The 18,303-nt window shown below is 41.5% G+C and overlaps 1 protein-coding gene across 6 annotated transcripts in view; it reads right to left on the reverse strand.

Annotated features, from left to right (window-relative positions):
• The window catches only part of WNK2 (WNK lysine deficient protein kinase 2), a 123,107-nt gene that overhangs the window by 57,526 nt on the left and 47,278 nt on the right, over positions 1-18,303 (reverse strand). For all 6 annotated transcript variants that reach the window (XM_065687209.1, XM_065687205.1, XM_065687206.1 and 3 more), the window contains 4 exons: positions 16,446-16,603; positions 6,183-6,271; positions 5,104-5,323; positions 2,459-2,747 (listed from right to left, as the gene is read on the reverse strand). In XM_065687209.1, coding sequence (XP_065543281.1) covers positions 2,459-2,747; positions 5,104-5,323; positions 6,183-6,271; positions 16,446-16,603 — 756 coding nt within the window. The remainder of the gene's footprint in view (positions 1-2,458; positions 2,748-5,103; positions 5,324-6,182; positions 6,272-16,445; positions 16,604-18,303) is intronic.

Raw genomic sequence — 18,303 nt, forward strand, 5'->3', positions numbered from 1 at the left:
TGAGCATAAGCTACAGTTTTCTTTATTTGAGAAATAAAATGAGACAATCAAGACTATGAGTATCCAGAAGCCACAGAGGTTGTAACAGATTTAAAATTCAGAACTGAAAGTAAACTGTAACTCAAGTACAAAAGAATGGCTTAAATTACAGCTAAATTTAAATGCTATTTCTTTTTCCAACACTTTCCATCTTCTCTTTTTTCCATATTCCAAATAAGGTTTCACTTACTTAGCTTTTAAATAACAAATTATTTTTTAATAGCACCAGAGATGACATTTCTCTTCAGTGCTCACAAACTATTCTCCCAACTGGCTTTTTGCAAAATTAAACTACCCTCTATGATTTATTCAGCTCATTTCTAAGGCGAGGCAGCATGGCCCTGCTCCAAGGCAGGGGTTTCTGCAGCACACACACTCCCATTTTGTTACAAAAAAGTATTTAAGACCTCAAAAAAAACCCAGAGCATGACAGTCGAGTGCTAAAGTAAAAGCTGTGAGTCAGTCTCAGACGGTTATAGAACACGCATTAGACCCATTAAGTTATTAATTTTCAATTCTACATTTGACCTCAGATTTTTATGTGAATTGGTAGAACAGTAATTTATAGAGGTCTTTGGCCTAACATCACTTAGATACTGTTCAAAGATATCTGATAGTGAATTATCAAATAATACTAAGTCCTGGTTAAAAGTTGAGGAGGAGTAAGGCATAAACTGAGGGGCTTATATTTAGTACAGCATTCTGCCAGCTCGTGTCCAACAGAACCATGGGAAGCACACGTAGACTCAAATACCACTGGAAACAAAGAGAGTCATAATAAGGGTGTTTCTCAAAGGAATTAGCTAGCATGAAATAAGTATATGATATAAAAAAAAAAGGAAATTATTTCAATTTTGCTTCACAAAAGAAGCTTTGTAAATACTGCAATATTCTGAGTGTTATGCAAATATGGCCATTTCTGTATCTTGTGAATGTTCTGTTTCTTGTACAGGCATGCTTGGTTATTCTCGTATTCAAAGCAGACCTCTGTATAGCAATTTGTACAATACCTGGATTAAAGCAGCAATTGTCTCTTTGCTAAAAATAATGCATCTTTAATTTAAATATACTTCCACAGAACAGTAAAACAGAAACATTAGGATTAATAGTTTAGCAGCAAAATACATACTTCAGATTTTATCGGAAAAACTGGCCAGAAAAAAAAACCAAGAACTTGTATAAAATTTCAAATTTTCCAAGCTAAAAATATCTGACCACATTTCTTTCAAGACATTACAAAGCATGAACAGATTAAGATTTCAATACCAGAGCTTGACTCAGTAATAAAGGCTGATTTTCGAAGACAGAGCCAGAGACAAGTTACTTTAGGGAAATAACACCACTGCTTCTTCATACCCTGCAGTTTGCTAGAGATAGGCCTGATGCTCAGAAATAAAAGGAAGAAACAACAAGCTGGGCAAGCAAAGCCAGGTAGTTACTTATTCAGAGACAGACCAAGTTCAGTGCTTGGAATTAAAACAGGATTGAAATAGCCCAGTGATCATTCTTGAATCAGTTACCAGCTGAATGTGAAGAGCTGGCACATCATTGGCTTGCAGCTACAAAAAGAGCAATCACCTCCTCTGATCTGCCCTTGATTCGGGACCATGAGCTCAGGACAAAACAGACAGCCTGGGGGAGCAGAGAAAGTCCTGCATCCACCTCTGGGGCAACAGCACAGTGGAGCTGTTGGACCAAGGCCAGAGGAAGCCATGGAGATGCTGCAAGGGCTGGAGCAGCTCTGCTCTGGAGCCAGGCTGAGAGAGCTGGGCTGGGGCAGCCTGGACAAGAGAAGGCTCCTGAAGGGGAGACCTGAGAGCAGCTCCAGTGCTAAAGGGGCTGCAGGAAACCTGGAGAGGGGCTTGGGACAAGGGCCTGTAGAGACAGGCCAAGGGGAATGGCTTTAACCTGCCAGAGGGGAGACTGAGATGAGCTCTTAGGCAGAAGCTCTTCCCTGTGAGGGTGCTGAGGCGCTGGCACAGGGTGCCCAGAGAAGCTGTGGCTGCCCCATCCCTGGCAGTGCTCAAGGCCAGGTTGGACACAGGGGCTTGGAGCAAGCTGCTCCAGTGGAAAGTGTCCCTGCCTGTGGCAGGCGCTGGAACTGGAGGAGCTTTAAGGTCCTTTCCGACACAAACCAGTCTTTGGTTCTGAGATTCTATGATCTAAAGACCTCACCAATAATTAGTGTCAACCCACAAGGTCTGGTGCTCCCAATGTGTGTGACCAAACCTCTATAATATACTTTTTCTTGAAACTTCCTTTAAAGATTGTTATGAATCTCCCCAAGATGCTTGTGTTCTTTGAGATACTGTGCAAAAGCTTCCAGAGCAGCTCATCTCGCTACCGAGATCAGACTGTCATTGATTTTCACCCTCCAACATTCCTCACCATATGAACACAAAGCCAAACCAAGACTTACATGCAACAGAGGTGACGCTGGTGGGCAGGTTCTGCTGAAAGGGATGCTGGTCCGCCTCGGGCTCCTCAGGCTCTGACAGGACATGGTGACCAGTGTGAGAAAGGTAAGTGACCTGGACCTGCTGTGCATGTGGTGTCTTCAGCTTCTCCAGACACTCAGAGTCCCGACGTTCCTCTGACTGCATCCTTGGCCAAATTCGCTCTCTTCTCCATAGTATTAATGCTACTCTGTCACGTATGGACTTTGCAACTATCTTGAGATCACTTTCATGAAAAAATCCAGAGTCAATCTAAAGAGGAGGCACAAACACATCAAGATTGTGTGCACACACCTGTATTACTTGAATCTCTTCCCAACAGAGAAAACATACATTTGAAAGAATGGAAGTCACATGTTTACTCCTCACAAGAACAGTAAATCAACAGCTTGACAGGTGTTCTGAATCAAACTTCTATTCTTAACACATTTTAAAACACCAATGTGTAATTTCTAAGACCTGAATATAATTGGGTAAATTCACCAGTTGACAACCACTGAGAAGAAGAGACCAAATTCGACTGCGGGTGGCTTCCCTCTTGGTTGTGGGGGGGTTTTTTTGGGTTTTTGTTTTGTTTTTTTTTGGGGGGGGGGGGGAGATGAATAGAATGGACAGGAAAAGGAAAAACGATTTTTGAAAAATGCTCTTTGAGCAATGCAACTGGAGTGAACATCCTACCCCTAAATTACTGCTTTAACCCTGCCAGCACACACAGCTTCCCACATTGCTGTCTTGATGTCACAGTAAGTCATGAAAAAAAATCTCAGCACAATTTAATCTCAAATCAACTTCTCTTAAATGGTAAAGCCAGTCAGTATTGATTGACTTTTATAAAGAAAAAGCCTGTGACCGAGTCGAAAACAGACCATCCACACTTGCCTGAAAAGAGAACAAGGGAATCTCAGAATTCAACTGTTCAACAGATACAAAGGAAAGACACCTTTGTGCTATTTGTTTGCGTAATTTCCTACATTGCAGTGTATGAATTTTAGTTTAATAATAACCTACGAGATATTTGTCTGCTGTCCCTATATCCTTAACATGCACATTCTACAGATTGGAAAGCACTTATATACATGGAGGAAATCTAGAGATCTCCCTTCTTTGCTCTTGCCCAAGCATAAGACAGTTTTACAGCTTAGATTTTTTTTCTGCTTAAAATGAATATATTCAAAGCAGTTTAAAATAAAGCCTGAGATGTATGTGGGTACTTTCTACTGCCTGTGCCCTCAGACCTTACTGATATTCCTGAACTGATGATGTAGCAAATGCTAAAGACAGAAGGGAGTTACTCAAGAGAACCACCACACAGGACCAGAGAACCTTGTATGGTATTAACTAATGTGGCAGCAGATTCTTCATGACAAAACTCAATGGGAAAGCACGGAAAACCTGTCATATTAGTATTTAAAAAAAAACCAAAAAACAAAACCAAACCAATTCTTATTCCTGCATATCTACATAGAAAATGGTTAAAGTTTAACATGCTATTTTACAGTAGCCTCTGGTTGTCAAAGTTAACCAGGACGCAAACCCACTAGAAGGCTTCAGGTTCCTTTTGCCCACATCACCTGGACAGGCTGGAAGGCCTGACTACTGAAACCCCATCAATAACGATAAAGAATTATGCCCTACTGCAAACTAACAACAAGAAGACAGACTAGCCCAAGTTTCTCCCACTAAATTTGGAGTACATAGTGGTGAATCCAAGCACTGTAAGGCAACACTACCAAAATGAGTGCCTCCTAAGCAGAACAGGAGTGATGATGACAACATGAGATCCCTTGGGATTTAGATTATAATAGGAACATTTCTGCAAGCACAAGAAGATTCAGCCTCTTGACTCAGTGCTTACTGATTCTGACTCAATGACGTTGGAAAATCCAGACAACTGCAGTAAAGGCATCATTAAAATATGAGTTCAAGGACTATTCAGTGAAACTGGAACACAGAATAGGTTTTCTAACAAAACCCTACAAGTTATGAAGATACAGAAATCATGAAGTTCAGCTTATCTGTTGAAAAACCCTAAGCAAACTCCTAACTCTGTGCTGAGGGCTTGACTCTAGTTTCCTATGTATGTTTATTGATAGAGGGGCTGACCATACCGTTTCTTCATCTACATTCCTCCTAAGCAAAGCTGACAGAAAAGATGGAAAGAAGTGTTTTGAAGAATTCAGTGAGGAGTATTTTGTGATTGAACTTTTGAACTCCTCTAATTCATTTCAAGCTGCTGTCTGAAACTAAACAGATCCCAAACTAACTTTAAGACATTCAACAGCTAACAGAAATCAGCAAGAGTTTCAAAATGTAAAAGTAGAAGAGACCTCTATGGTTCCTAAGCTATTTGGAACACCTTTTCATGCTTCTGCTTTCATACTTGGGAAATGATATTTTGCAGTTACTAGTTCTTCCCTGTGTACTCCTTCCTTGCAGTATTCATTCTAAAATCAGTGCAAACTGCTTAAACTAGAAACCTGGAATGGTTTAAGTGGAAGTTACTTTACCAGACTTGTTCCTGCTGTCCTTTCAGATTCATGCACAATTAAATATATATATATATATATATATATATACATATACATTTTTTGTCAGAAGTTTATTTTACCATTTCTTGTGCAACATCATCAGGAGTTTCCTTCTCCAGATCAAAAGTAAACTCAATGGCTCCATTATCTTTGGGTTTTCCTTTCAGTTTCTTAGGATCTTCTACCCAGAGTCTTAAGGCAATAGAGGATTTCCTACCATGGTCTTCTTCTGCAAGTTCCACTCTTACCCCAGTATCTTCAGCAAAAAAGGCATGGCTTAATAAATCTTTAATTTCATATCTGAAATGGATATAAAGAATATTCAAATAGTGCAAGTCTTAAGCAGTTTCAGAGAAGTTTGTGTCAGGAAACTGGTGTTAAAGGTAAGAAATATTAGCTTTATGTTTGGTGTTTATCCCTAACAACTTTGTGTTCTTAGCAAAAAGACAGTATTTGCAGTGTTACTGAGGACTGCTGAGTGATATTTCCTATTTCAAAAGCTTCAGCAATATTCATACCCCATCAGCATGTACAGAAATGCACATTATAGCTTTGCTCAGTTTTTCTTGAGTATCTCACCTAAAGAGTACAACAACAAAAAAAAAAAAGGTTCCCTCTAAGCAGGCAGTTGAGGTCCCTAAAAACTGTATTCGTGAAAGTTATGAAATACTGCATAGCAGACATATGTATCTAGGAGAAACTAGGATAAGACTAGATTTTAAAACCAAAGCCGGAAACAAGGCACAATTTGTCTCCACATCCAGAGGTTAATGAGCCAATGGAATCTGTCTGCAGTGAATCTACCATATCACACTCATGGTCGACCTCCACCACGCCTGATGCTCCACACAGAACCTCCTAAGTGAGATTTTACAGACAGCTGTGCCAGAATGTGCTAGAATACATTAGCTAATATGTCCACAATAGTACTTCTGACCTTATTCTTTGAAGCTGAGAGGCTAACAGACACACCAACAGCATTTATTCAATTATCCTGACATTCCTGGCAGGAAAGCAGACAATCATTTATAGCTGTATTTCCATTCTGTATTTTCTCCTGCACAGGGGAAACTCAGAGGCCAGAACAAAAACCTACAGACAGCTTTGAAATCTCTTCATACACATTATTTAATTCAAAACTTGATTACTTGAAACAAACCTTTCTTCTTTATTTTTGCAAATGCATTCCCCAATTATCTCCTTAATTTCAGGATCAGTAACTTTCTCAAAGCTTGCTGGCTTTATACCCTAAAAGGACAGAGAAAAACAATTTAGTTTGAAAAAGAATTGCATTATATCTCTTAATTAAGAACATTTTCCCTAGATTTTACAGTCAATTCAACTCTTGGAGAAACTAATACTTTAACTTTCTTAGTCTTAATGCAAAATTAACTGCACTTCAAAAACTAAGCACACTAGTTTGTACATGAACATACGCAGGGCAAATCTCCCTTTTTCTTTACCAGCCTTCGCAAACCTCACCTTCGTATCTTGAAGTCAATATTCAAGAAACAGCAAATTTTAAATTTTCAAAATAACTCTTCTCTGAAATTATTCTTTTTTTTTTTTGTCTTAACTCTCAAAACATCAAATTAACAAAGATGAATAATCATGTTTTTCTTCAAACAGCCAGTTTAAAGAATGAGTCAAAAGTACCTCTGCATATTCCAAACTCCTGTTTCCCACAAATCTTTCAATATTTCACTCTTCTATGTCCCCAACACTCTTCAACATCTCCACTCCACAAAAAAAAAAAAAAAAATCAAAACCCAACCCCAAAAGCAAGTACAGGAGCAACAGAACATGCCCAACAGCTCTTCGTAACTCCTGCGTTTCCCCAGCACATTGTTAGAATCTCATGGGGAATGAGTGGCAGAGCAGGTGCAACACATAAATCAACCTATAAATCAAGTTCAGTCTCTGCCGAATGTTAACATTTTTGCTGGGAATAGCGTTCAGTTCCAGATTTGGAACAGCTAACCTATAAGCACGGCCTTTCAAGGAGAAAACCCAACTGCTCCTTGCAGGAAGAAACTTTAAAAGAAGCACACACACACTTCTAGGGCAGTCAGGTCATCTCTCCCTACTTCCTAATATGCCAGGATGAAGATCTTAACTCAGCATGATACCCCTCAGGGTTATATAGCCACAATTAAAACATGTACCAACATAAAGAGGGACTGTAGGAGTGGTAGCATGCAAGTTCTCAGTCTAAATGACAGTTTATGTATCATGTCATCTTTCTTAATCAAGATATACTAAACAAGCTACAGGGAACACCTGGGCAGTCAACACACACATGCGTTTTCAAATCCCAGGCTGACAGTTTCTTCTGATGCCGGTGTCCTGGGTTCAGCTGTAACAAACTGTTACTGGAGTGCTCTTATCTCAATCTGTGGAATTTACATGCTTTTGATTCTCCTCACCCTATCCATACAGGAGCAGCGGGGAAAAAAGAGGAGTGAGAGAGCGGCTGCATGGCTCTGAGTTACCGGCTGGGCTTAAACCATGACAGTCAGGTTGCAGGCAGGGAGGAAGAGATAATCCATTAGGAACTGCCATCGTTTCCAGCATGGCTGCCCTACTGCTCTCCTTGCCAAATAACATAGGAGCAACTAACAGGTACCCCAACATCTGTAATGCTGGCAACTCATTCCATGCAGTTCAACAGAAGATTTCCTGTGAACACTTTTTATGTACATACACAGCCATAGACAAGAAAAGTGGCAACACAAAAAGTAACCCTTTTTATGTGTGATATTCAGCTTAAATCACAATAACAACAAAAATCAATTTCAAAACCACAGAATGTCCCTATCTACTAAAAGAAGATGTGCATGGGTGAAGATTAGTTTGGAAACAGATCCTGCAGTTCGGTGCTATTACTTAAGGACCCAAGCATTTCCAATGAAGTCAATAAGAAGAATAAAGGATAATAAATAACAAAGATAAAGGAAACACTGTTTCCTTTATCTAAAAAACCCAGAATCTGATTAAGCACACAACTGAATGAGATTGGGACATTTAACTCCAATGAAATCCTTTTAAGATTTCACTCTGAAAGACAAGTCAATGATGGATCATGCAGTGGCAGATACAGAAGCTTGAAGTCCTGAAGAGTGGACTTTTGTCTCACTTGGATAACAAAAAGAAAATACGTATTTCAGAAGGTATCTGTGAGCACTTCACTTAATTTAGTCTTGAATAAATGTTATGGGTGAACTTCAGTGAGGGCTGGCACCTCTCTGAGAATTTCTGAATATTCCAGCATCAGATGATACTTTTATCTTCTCATTAATATTCTGCTGCTACTTGAGCCTCAGATTCAATTTTAAACTTGAATTTATTTATGTCATGTCAACCAGTCCCTTTCTGTTTTGAAACCTAAGAGTGAAATATGTAATTCATAAATCGGGGCAGGGGGGAAGACAGAAGAATCACACGAAGACTCAGCTTGCCAGTTTTGCCTCAGCAGAGAGTGGCCGAGATCCACACAAACCAGTCTTGGAGGAATGAACCAAAATGATCTGGATCCGTAGCTGCCTGGCTGTGACCCACTAAAAAGAACTACTTGCTTAAAGCAAACCTAAATGTTACTTACGAGATGAGGGTTCAGATTTGTATATTAGGAAAATGTGTCAAAGTGCTAGGAGTGCCTGGGCTTTAATTTGCTCAAAACAAGCAAAAGCACCACAGTGTGTCAATAGCTCAGAACTGGAAAGGAAAGGAAACAAAGTACCACCAAAAGGCATTTTTAGAATGAGTCCTCTATATGTAATAGACCCTTAAGCTATAGGAACTTACTGTGTTCTCAGATGGGGAGGAGTCTGAAGAACTCTTTGGCAATACAGAATGGAAAGCAATAGGACAAATATCTACATTTTCCAACACTGCAGTCTGCTACAGGAAACCACTGATTTCCGTCTCAGTGATACTTAGCAGGAAGAATTTGTAATAGACATCTTACTTACAAATCTTACTGTTTACTGAAAAATAGTCCACAAGTGTCCATCAGTATCAACTTAACAGGGTGTGAGGTGTGAAACACAACACCCCAAACACCAAAAAACAATTCCCAAACAAAGCAGTAGAGGCAACTATCACCACACTACCTGAAGAGCTTCCAGCTGCCTACAATAACATATTGCTCATGGATCTTCACACTCAAGGGAACCTGCCAATTGCTTTTTATAATTGCAGAGTGCTTTCATGGGTATCTTAATACACACTGAACAGATGAGATATAAATAGCATCAGGAATTTTACAGTATCTCAGTTTAATTTTCTTTTCCAGAATTCACGAGCAATCTTCAGTTACGTGGTTCAGCTTGATGACTGTGATGGAGCAGGGTTGGATATATTGGGCATTGATAAATCAGGTTTGCCTGGAAATGGTCCTTTTGAGAGATACCTGTGAACTGACCCTGAATTCTGACCTTACAAATTGCTTCCACAAAAGGAAAAGAAAAAAAAGCAACTCCTCCAACACCATTTTACTTCCAACATCTTTGGAAGGAATACCGACTCTTCTCGGAACATCTATTCTATTCATCTAGTGAACAGCTAAGCTATGAATACATGACTAAAACAAACAAGGACAAAATATGCACAGTGAACAGAAGTACTTTGCCAAAGTGTGTTCTTCCAATGCCCATATGGTGTCGCATGCTTTTGCTCCTTAGTTTTCAGTAAAACCTCTAAGGCCATCTCACTGTCATGCTGCAACCCTTTCTACCATGCTGTGCCCTGATGCTTACAGCCCTCCTGACAGTAAAGTGGGTTTATGTGAAAAGCAGGTTTCTACTTGCAAGCATTCATTTAGACAAAAGCCATCTGTCTTCCCTGAGCATTCCCAAGGAAACATGTCACCAAAATGCAAAGGATATTAGCTAAGGAATTATCTATGACACTTGAAAACTGTACAGCTGTCTTGTACAGAACAGTAAATTCAACACCACTGCATCCGGAATGCAGGGCTAACTTGTTGACAGAAGGTGCATATAGACATTTTCATGCAAATTCTGTAAATGCCATGTAATCCAAGAGCAAAATGAGAGAAGATCGAACAATCTCCTTTTTGATAAATTCTCTGTCTCAATGAGGATGATTTACTCTGAACGCCTCACCCGCACTTTCTGTCCTCACATTCCTACTGAAGCGATTATATTTGAAATACATTGCACTCCAGTGTAAGATCATTGAGTTGACAGTCAGGCACATATAGATCATTAAAATTTGAACCTTCATGTTGGGGGCAACTCTGTGAAGTTTCTTTTTCAGAGGCCTAAAACCAATCTCTTGTGATCTTTCCATCAGCAGAGACGCTGTATAAAATGCACAGCATATGCCAGGCAAGCCAACTTCACGTCTGACCCATGTCAGGGATTTTTCTAAAGGCTTTCCTTCACCCTTCTTACCTAAATACAGTTGACTTTGGACTAAACCAGCACCTTCTACCTGAAGGTAGTCTCTAGACTCATGTTGTTCCTAGAAAATGAAAAATCTTTCTTCCAAAAAAGCTGAGACCATGTTTCCAACTGCAATTCCACCCTCCCACAGACGCTCTGAAGGTAATAAAGTGAAGGTAAAGTTCTCAGTTTTGCCAGGCTTTTGTTCCACAACATTCGTCAGTGAGCTCGCTGTGTGCAATTATAAACTCATCTCTATTTCACTCCAAAAAGGTACTTAAATCCTAATGCTAACCTAAGAAGATTATCTGCAGATCTCAGAACGTACCTGAAACGAACAGAAAGCCTGTGCAATGACACAACATTATTTGTCCTTTGTTGCTGTGCTACAGCTATAGCATTTGTTCTGTTTGAGTAATATAGAATATAGTCTGCAAATGCTGGGAAAACATTCAGTACATTTATATAACAGAAACAAGATGGAAACTTACAATGCAAAACCAATACAAACATGGGGGTTATTTGAACACACAGGTTTGTGCTGCTGAACCCAGCGAGGTCACCACAAACCCCTGGCAGCTACAGCCAGCCTGCTGTGCATTCTGCAGCACACCAGTAAGAAAACATTGGGCTGGAACTGCATGGGAAGCTCACAGGCTCCGATGCTTCGTCGCTATTGTCTGCATCAAAATCACTTGGCAGAATGACTGAACACAAAAAAAAAAAACCTAAGAAAAAACCGTCAAGTTATGCATGAAAAATGAGATTATGGCATCAGAATGAAGGTCACTGCAAATATGCTGACCAGGAAACCTCTTCAAAGTTAACTGCAGAAAACATGCCTTGGACCTGCTGCTTGAAAAGTATGTATTTTCTATTTATATTGCGTATGAATGTTTTAATGTTTACACTCCATAATTCAGGCTGAAAGGGTAGAGAGATGTGACAAGTCCTACAAGCACGTCTCATCTGGCAAAGAAATGAGCCCCTCTGTACAGTTAAAAATTACTGCCACTTCATCCTGGACATACACAGGTCTAAAAACAAGTGTAGAAAACTTAGGTAGCAGTTAAGACATGAGAATATGGCCAGGCAGAATAAAAGGTCACTGAAATAAGTAACTGTAGTAATCTTACACCACCAATGCACATAATGCATAGTATCTTAAAACAAAAGAGTAATGTCTCAGAAGGGTAATGTTTCTATTTGGTATGGATATGGATATGGATTGGTACGGATACCAATAAGGACCACCAATGCATGGGACTCAACACCTATGACTTTAATAGTATCTTATGGCCTATTAGCAGGGAAGAGTTTGATAGACTGTTAGAACAGAATAGAAACAAAAGGCATTATAATGGCAAAATCAAACTAACACATTGGCTGTGCTGGGCAGCAGCGGGAACATGCAGCCCAGAGTAACCCAAAGTGAGGTTAGAGGCAGTCTGAAGAACAAGGTGGTTATTGTACCTTCACTAGCAAGCAATTGCTTGCTTGATGCAAACACTAGCAAGCACTTCTAACCCTTTACATACTACTGGCACCTCTTGTGGTTGCCACCATGATGCTGAGCCCAAGGTAGGAAAAGTGAATTAAGTTTTCAAAACACAAGCATCAGCAAATATATTTTTACATTACATTAGCCCTCAATTTTAAAACACTAAAAATAGCATTTACATTTCTGGGGCATAAACCCACACTTTTAGCAAAAATTAAGTAAATTTCTCGCTGGCAAGATGAAATACGTGACAGCCTTCAGGGGCACCACGCCACTGATCCCCTCAATGGGAGAAGGTCAGGGCCACCTCCGGCTCTACTGAGAGCCCCCAACCTCATCTAACACTGGAAGACAACAGTCTAATTCAGCCTCTTGGCTTCAGCCTAGGCTCCATTTCTACCCTGTATTTCAGTTTAGTAAAAGCCAACACTAGCAGTAGCTTCTGCATGACCAACCCTTAACCCTTCATGGAAAGTGATTTTAAAGTATTTTCAGCTGGAAGTCATCACAGCCCCAGCTAACAGAGCAGACTTCATGGTCTGGTGATGGCTCAGGACCCACACCCCAAATCCCTGCCCCTCCACAGCAGCAGCAACAGCTTCCCTCACCCCTAAGCTGCAGCTCACATGGGTCGTAGTGGGGTCCTTTGCTGTCACCAGCTCTCCAGTGGATGCAGCTCCTCCAGAGAAGCTGTTGAGCCCAAGCTGGAGGTTCCTTCTGGGACAGGGAATCTCCCTGCTGCTCCTCTTGCACCCTCATTAAAAGGTCCACCCCCTGCTCCTCCTCCCTGTCTGACAATTCAAGCAGCTCATGGCATTCACAGGACTTTCTCCCTCTTAACATGGAGGTGGTTAACTCTTTCCTTGGAAGGACAGGAATATCAGCTTCTCCATCTAAAGAATCTAGAATTCAGTGGGAGGTGTCCCTGCCCATAGCAGGGGGGTTGGAACTAGATGATCTTAAGGTCCTTTCCAAACCTAACTGTTCTATGATTCTATGAATCTGTGCCTGTGCCTGATGTCATCTGCTTCAGCTTCCCCTGCTAGACAGTTGTTTCAAAAATATCCCTTTCAAGTAATAAAGTGACCTTTTAACATCTTCTCCACCATTACTTCTTTTTGATAAGCATGATTTTCCATCTCTAAAGTTGCTAGTATAAGACCAGTTTCACAAAGTTTTAATAACTTACCATATAATCCTCAGCTATGTAAAGGTTATTTCCATAGAAAATAAGTTGTTCAGGCTTTCACCACTGTTTAGAAAAAATGACTACTTAAGTCTGCAAATTGAAATACAGCATCTAATTAGGAATCCTCTGATTAATCATTATTCTTTGCCATCTTAGATATTGCTTTGATAAATGAGATTTAGGAGCCTTGCAAAGTCTGAATTACCAGTATTCCAGATGGCTAAGAGTAACTGTGGGTTGAAAGTGGCACTCCAGGAAGAGATAAAACTACCAGAAATCAGAGTTGCAATCACAGAATCCCAGCCTGGTTTGTGTTGGAAGGGACCTTAAAGCTCATCCAGCTCCAACCCCTGCCATGGGCAGAGACCACTTCCACTGGAGCAGCTTGCTCCAAGCCCCTGTGTCCAATCTGGCCTTGAGCACTGCCAGGGATGGGGCAGCCACAGCTTCTCTGGGCACCCTGTGCCAGCGCCTCAGCACCCTCACAGGGAAGAGCTTCTGCCTAAGAGCTCATCTCAGTCTCCCCTCTGGCAGGTTAAAGCCATTCCCCTTGGCCTGTCCCTACAGGCCCTTGCCCAAAGCCCTCTCCAGGTTTTTTGTCAGACCCCTTTATCCACCGGGAAAGATCCAGGTTTATTGAGCTACAAATGTCAGCTTGCAACAGGTTACACAAAAATGGAATAAAGCTACTTCCCCTCTTCAGATGTGTCCTCCTGCTTTCAGAAAGTGATGGCATCTCTCATTTCCAGCAGGGACATTCTCCTATGTCCTGTGATACTGACTTTAGCTTTTAAACACAGATTCCCAAGTAATTTGCATCCTCCCTCTCCCACCAGGTTAGCAGCACTACAGCCTGTTAGCACAGCCATCTACAAGAGCACCAACTTCCCGGCATCCCAGTCACCAATGGTAGGAAAAGACAGATATTGAACTGTACAAACTAGAGCTATAAAAATTAAAATTGTATATCAACCCATCATCTGGCACATGGGTGCTTGATTTCTATATTAAGTGTGAGCAATTAGTGTACAACAAAATTGGTAACACAAATTTGACCTCAAGTGGTGTTTGCTGACTGTGGGACTTCACAGAACCCTATTAGTACTAGCCTGACTCAATGAACCTCTTGAAAAAGGCAAGCAGTGTCAAGAACCTTTCAAAATTGACCAGTTATTATGATGTTTCATTTAAGAAGACTATTGGTCATTAACAGGCAGTTGTATAAGAGGAATACAAACTAATTTTGGGACCACACTTTTGGAGACTAAGAGATGGATCCATTCAATGTATCTCCTGTTCAAGCCTAACTACTCTTCCTACCTTATAGGTCAAAGAAATAAAAGCAACATTATCTGTAGCTAACCTTTGCAAATTTTAGTGCAGCTTTCTTCCCCTCTTCCCATCCTGAGTGGGCTGACTGCACCTTTTGGTGATGCACAAGGGTCAAACCACACAGCTCACTCTCTTCTTTTGTAACAACTTGGGAAAATCTTCAACAAACTAGCCTTTTTAACATAATCTATCCTGAAAAGAACCTCCTGTAACTCTTCGTTTCACTTAACCAAGCAGAGCAGAATATAACTACAGCTGCCAAAGCCTTTGGCAAGTCTCATTTCTCTGCAGTCAGTGATTTGCATCTTACAAACTCAGGAGTTTCTTCAAGCATTCACAGCACAGCTCATGTAGGCAAATACATTTATCATCTGGGGGTGAGAACGAGGGACAGGGTATTTTGTTCAGTGTAAAGATTATTTTAGATTGACTTCTGTAGCCTAACCTCACCCAAAAATGCAGCAAAACCATTTCCACGATTCCTCTTGGGATTACCAGACTTTGCACAGTTCCAAAATGCAGATACAAAGCTCCTCTGGGCTGACTCCAAAACTATATATTGCTAAATTCTCCCTTTTATATCGTCAGATATTTTCTTACGTGTATAAACAGATGGAATATGTTCTGGAAATCCGAATCCAACATCCTCCACCACATAAACAAGTATTTTGGCTGTAACCTAAAAGTGAGTCCTTTTGTGGGAAACTTGATCAAATCTGTGAAGTCCTTGTTTAGGAGGCAAGACTAAAGCAAAGATTTTTTTTCCCTGCTCATTCTTCAACAGTCACATGTATTTTCGGTTGATAGAGATTAAATCAGCAACTAAGATTACTGAAAATACTTTATGCTGCAGCAGTATAAACAACAGGATCCAGTTGTGGAACTGCAAGCTTACACATGAACCTGCAGCAGGCTTGTGCAACCCGGAGCTCAGACACCTCAACTTCTACAACACACCACACATTCAACAGGACTGACACCTCATTCACATAGTATCATAGAACAGTTTGGGTTGGAAAGGACCTTAAAGCTCACCCAGTTCCAACCCCCTGCCATGCGCAGGGACACCTTCCACTAGAGCAGCTTGCTCCAAGCCCCATCCAACCTGGCCTTGAACACCCCCAGGGATGGAGCACTCACAACTTCTTAGGCAATCCATTCCAGTGCCTCACCACCCTAATAGGAAAGAATTTCCTCCTTATATCCAATCTAAACTTCCCCTGTTTAAGTTTTAACCCATTACCCCTTGTCCTGTCACTACAGTCCCTAATGAAGAGTTCCTCTCCAGCATCCCTATAGGTGCCCTTCAGGTACTGGAAGGCTGCTATGAGGTCTCCACGCAGCCTTCTCTTCTCCAGGCTGAACAGCCCCAGCTTTCTCAGCCTATCTTTGTACGGGAGGTGCTCCAGTCCCCTGATCATCCTCGTGGCCTCCTCTGGACTTGTTCCAGCAGTTCCATGTCCTTTTTATGTTGAGGACACCAGAACTGCACACAATGCTCCAGGTGAGGTCTCACAAGAGCAGAGTAGAGGGGCAGGATCACCTCCTTCCACCCGCTGGTCACGTTCCTTTTGATGCAGCCCAGGATACGGTTGGCTTTCTGGGCTGCGAGCACACACTGAAGCTGGCTCATGTTCCAGATGTTCATGTGCTCATGTTCATGTTCTCTCATCAACCAACAGCCCCAAGTCCTTCTCCGCAGGGCTGCTCTGAATCTCTTCTCTGCCCTGACCCAGGTGTAGGACCTTGCACTTGTCATGGTTAAGCTTCATAAGGTTGGCATCAGCCCACCTCACAAGCGTGTCAAGGTCCCTCTGGATGGCATCCCTTCCCTGCAGTGTATCAACCGAACCACACAGCTTGGTGTCATCGGCAAACTTGCTGAGGGTGCACTCAATTCCACTGTCCATGTCAGCAACAAAGATGTTGAACACGACCGGTCCCAATCATCAAGCTACAAAATTCCAGCACAAATGAACGAAGTTTACTCACACAGGTGACTTTCCGGTAAATTTGAGCAGCATTCTGGCATTCTGAGTAAGGGTATTCTGAGGTAGCCATTTCCAACATGCACATTCCAAAAGCGTAGACATCCACAGATTCATCGTAGTGTTCCTCATACATTTCCGGGGCCATGAATTCTGGTGTACCTACACAGACAAGAGCAAAAAGAATGTAAATTGTAAGAATGTAATGAAAAGAATATAAGTTAAAAGCATGAAAAGAATATAAGTTAAAGGCATTAAAAGAATGTAAGTTCTAAATAGCTTTAACCACAGAATCACAGAATCTTTTTCTTTCACTATAAGAAGTGTGCCCATTATAGCTATGTACAGGTGCATGTGAAATTATTTCAAAAGAGGGAAGGAATCAACTCAAACACCATCCAGGGAAGAAACCCAAAGTCAACACACATACTTTACTTACATACCCATGGCTCACTGGCAATCATAGAACAGTTTGGGTTGGAAGGGACCTTCAAAGCTCATCTATGCAATGAGCAGGAGCACCTTGAATAATACACGGGGGAAGAGAAGAAATACAAAAAAAGAAGGGGGTGGGAGGTGGGAGGAAAGTATCAAAATTTCAAAAGTGGAACAGCAGAATGAGGTGCGGCACATTGCCTGACCATAGTGCAAGCCATGAAACAGTTTCTTTTCTGCGTGGAGATCAGGAAAATACAGGAGAATAGAAATGAGAGCTTTCACTCTTGGTTTTATCAATGCAAATCTGCACTTTTTTCCCTCCAGAGATACATAGCAACCACCTAGCAGACAGACAGCTCTTTGGAAGCAAGTAGTATCACAAATCACCTACAAAGTCATGCACAAAACATTAAACCTAATTCTGTCACTGGTTTAGTGGGACAAATCAATGAGGCTACTCACAGGACATGATCCTACTCAACAGGGATTAAGGTGTCAGAAGTCTAATTTAACTGATTAAATATTAAGTGAAGCACTGTATTTCCTGCTTCATAACTTGGAGCACTGTGTACAGTTCTGATGTTGCTATTCTATGACATGGAATTCTTGGAGCAAGCTCAGAGGAGGCCATGAGGATGATCAGGGGCTGGAGCACCACCCACACAAAGATAGGCTGAGAACACTGTGGATGTTCAGCCTGAAGAAGAGAAGCTGCATGGAGACCTTAGATCAGCTTCCAGTGTCTTGAGGGGGCTACAAGGATGCTAGGGAGGGACTCTTCATCGGGGATTGTAGCAAAGGACAAGGGGGAATGGGTTTAAACTTAAACAGGGGAGATTTAGGTTGGATCTAAGGCAGAAGTTCTTCCCTGTGAGGGTGCTGAGGCGCTGGCACAGGGTGCCCAGAGAAGCTGTGGCTGCCCCATCCCTGGCAGTGCTCAAGGCCAGGTTGGACACAGGGGCTTGGAGCAAGCTTCTCTAGTGGAAGGGGTCCCTGCCCGTGGCAGGGGTTGAAACTGGACGAGCTTTAAGGCCCCTTCCAACCCAAACCAGCCTGGGATTCTAGGATTCTGTAAGTGGAAGCTGCAGCTTTATGACAAGCAGCAACTTACAATCCCTGCCACATCTGCTCAGCAAACTACTCTGAAAGGTGTGGTCTTATACAGCAAAAGGGAAAAAAACTACCACTTGTGTAATTTATTCCAGGAACTGCATCTTGTAATGTAATTTATGCTTAGGAGTCAAGACTAATTTATTTCCTTTTTACATTTAGAAAAGATGAAGGAAGAGAGATTAATGCTTGTATGTTGTGGGGGAGGACCAGAGAGCCATAAACACTGGGGTGCCAAAAGGAGCATGAGAGGTCTTGGACCACATGGAAGACTCAGACAAACCCTGCCTGTCCAGCCCAGCAGCCCCCAGGAC

This window comes from Lathamus discolor, chromosome 7 (assembly GCF_037157495.1).
Source record: "Lathamus discolor isolate bLatDis1 chromosome 7, bLatDis1.hap1, whole genome shotgun sequence".
Classification (NCBI taxonomy): domain Eukaryota; kingdom Metazoa; phylum Chordata; class Aves; order Psittaciformes; family Psittacidae; genus Lathamus; species Lathamus discolor.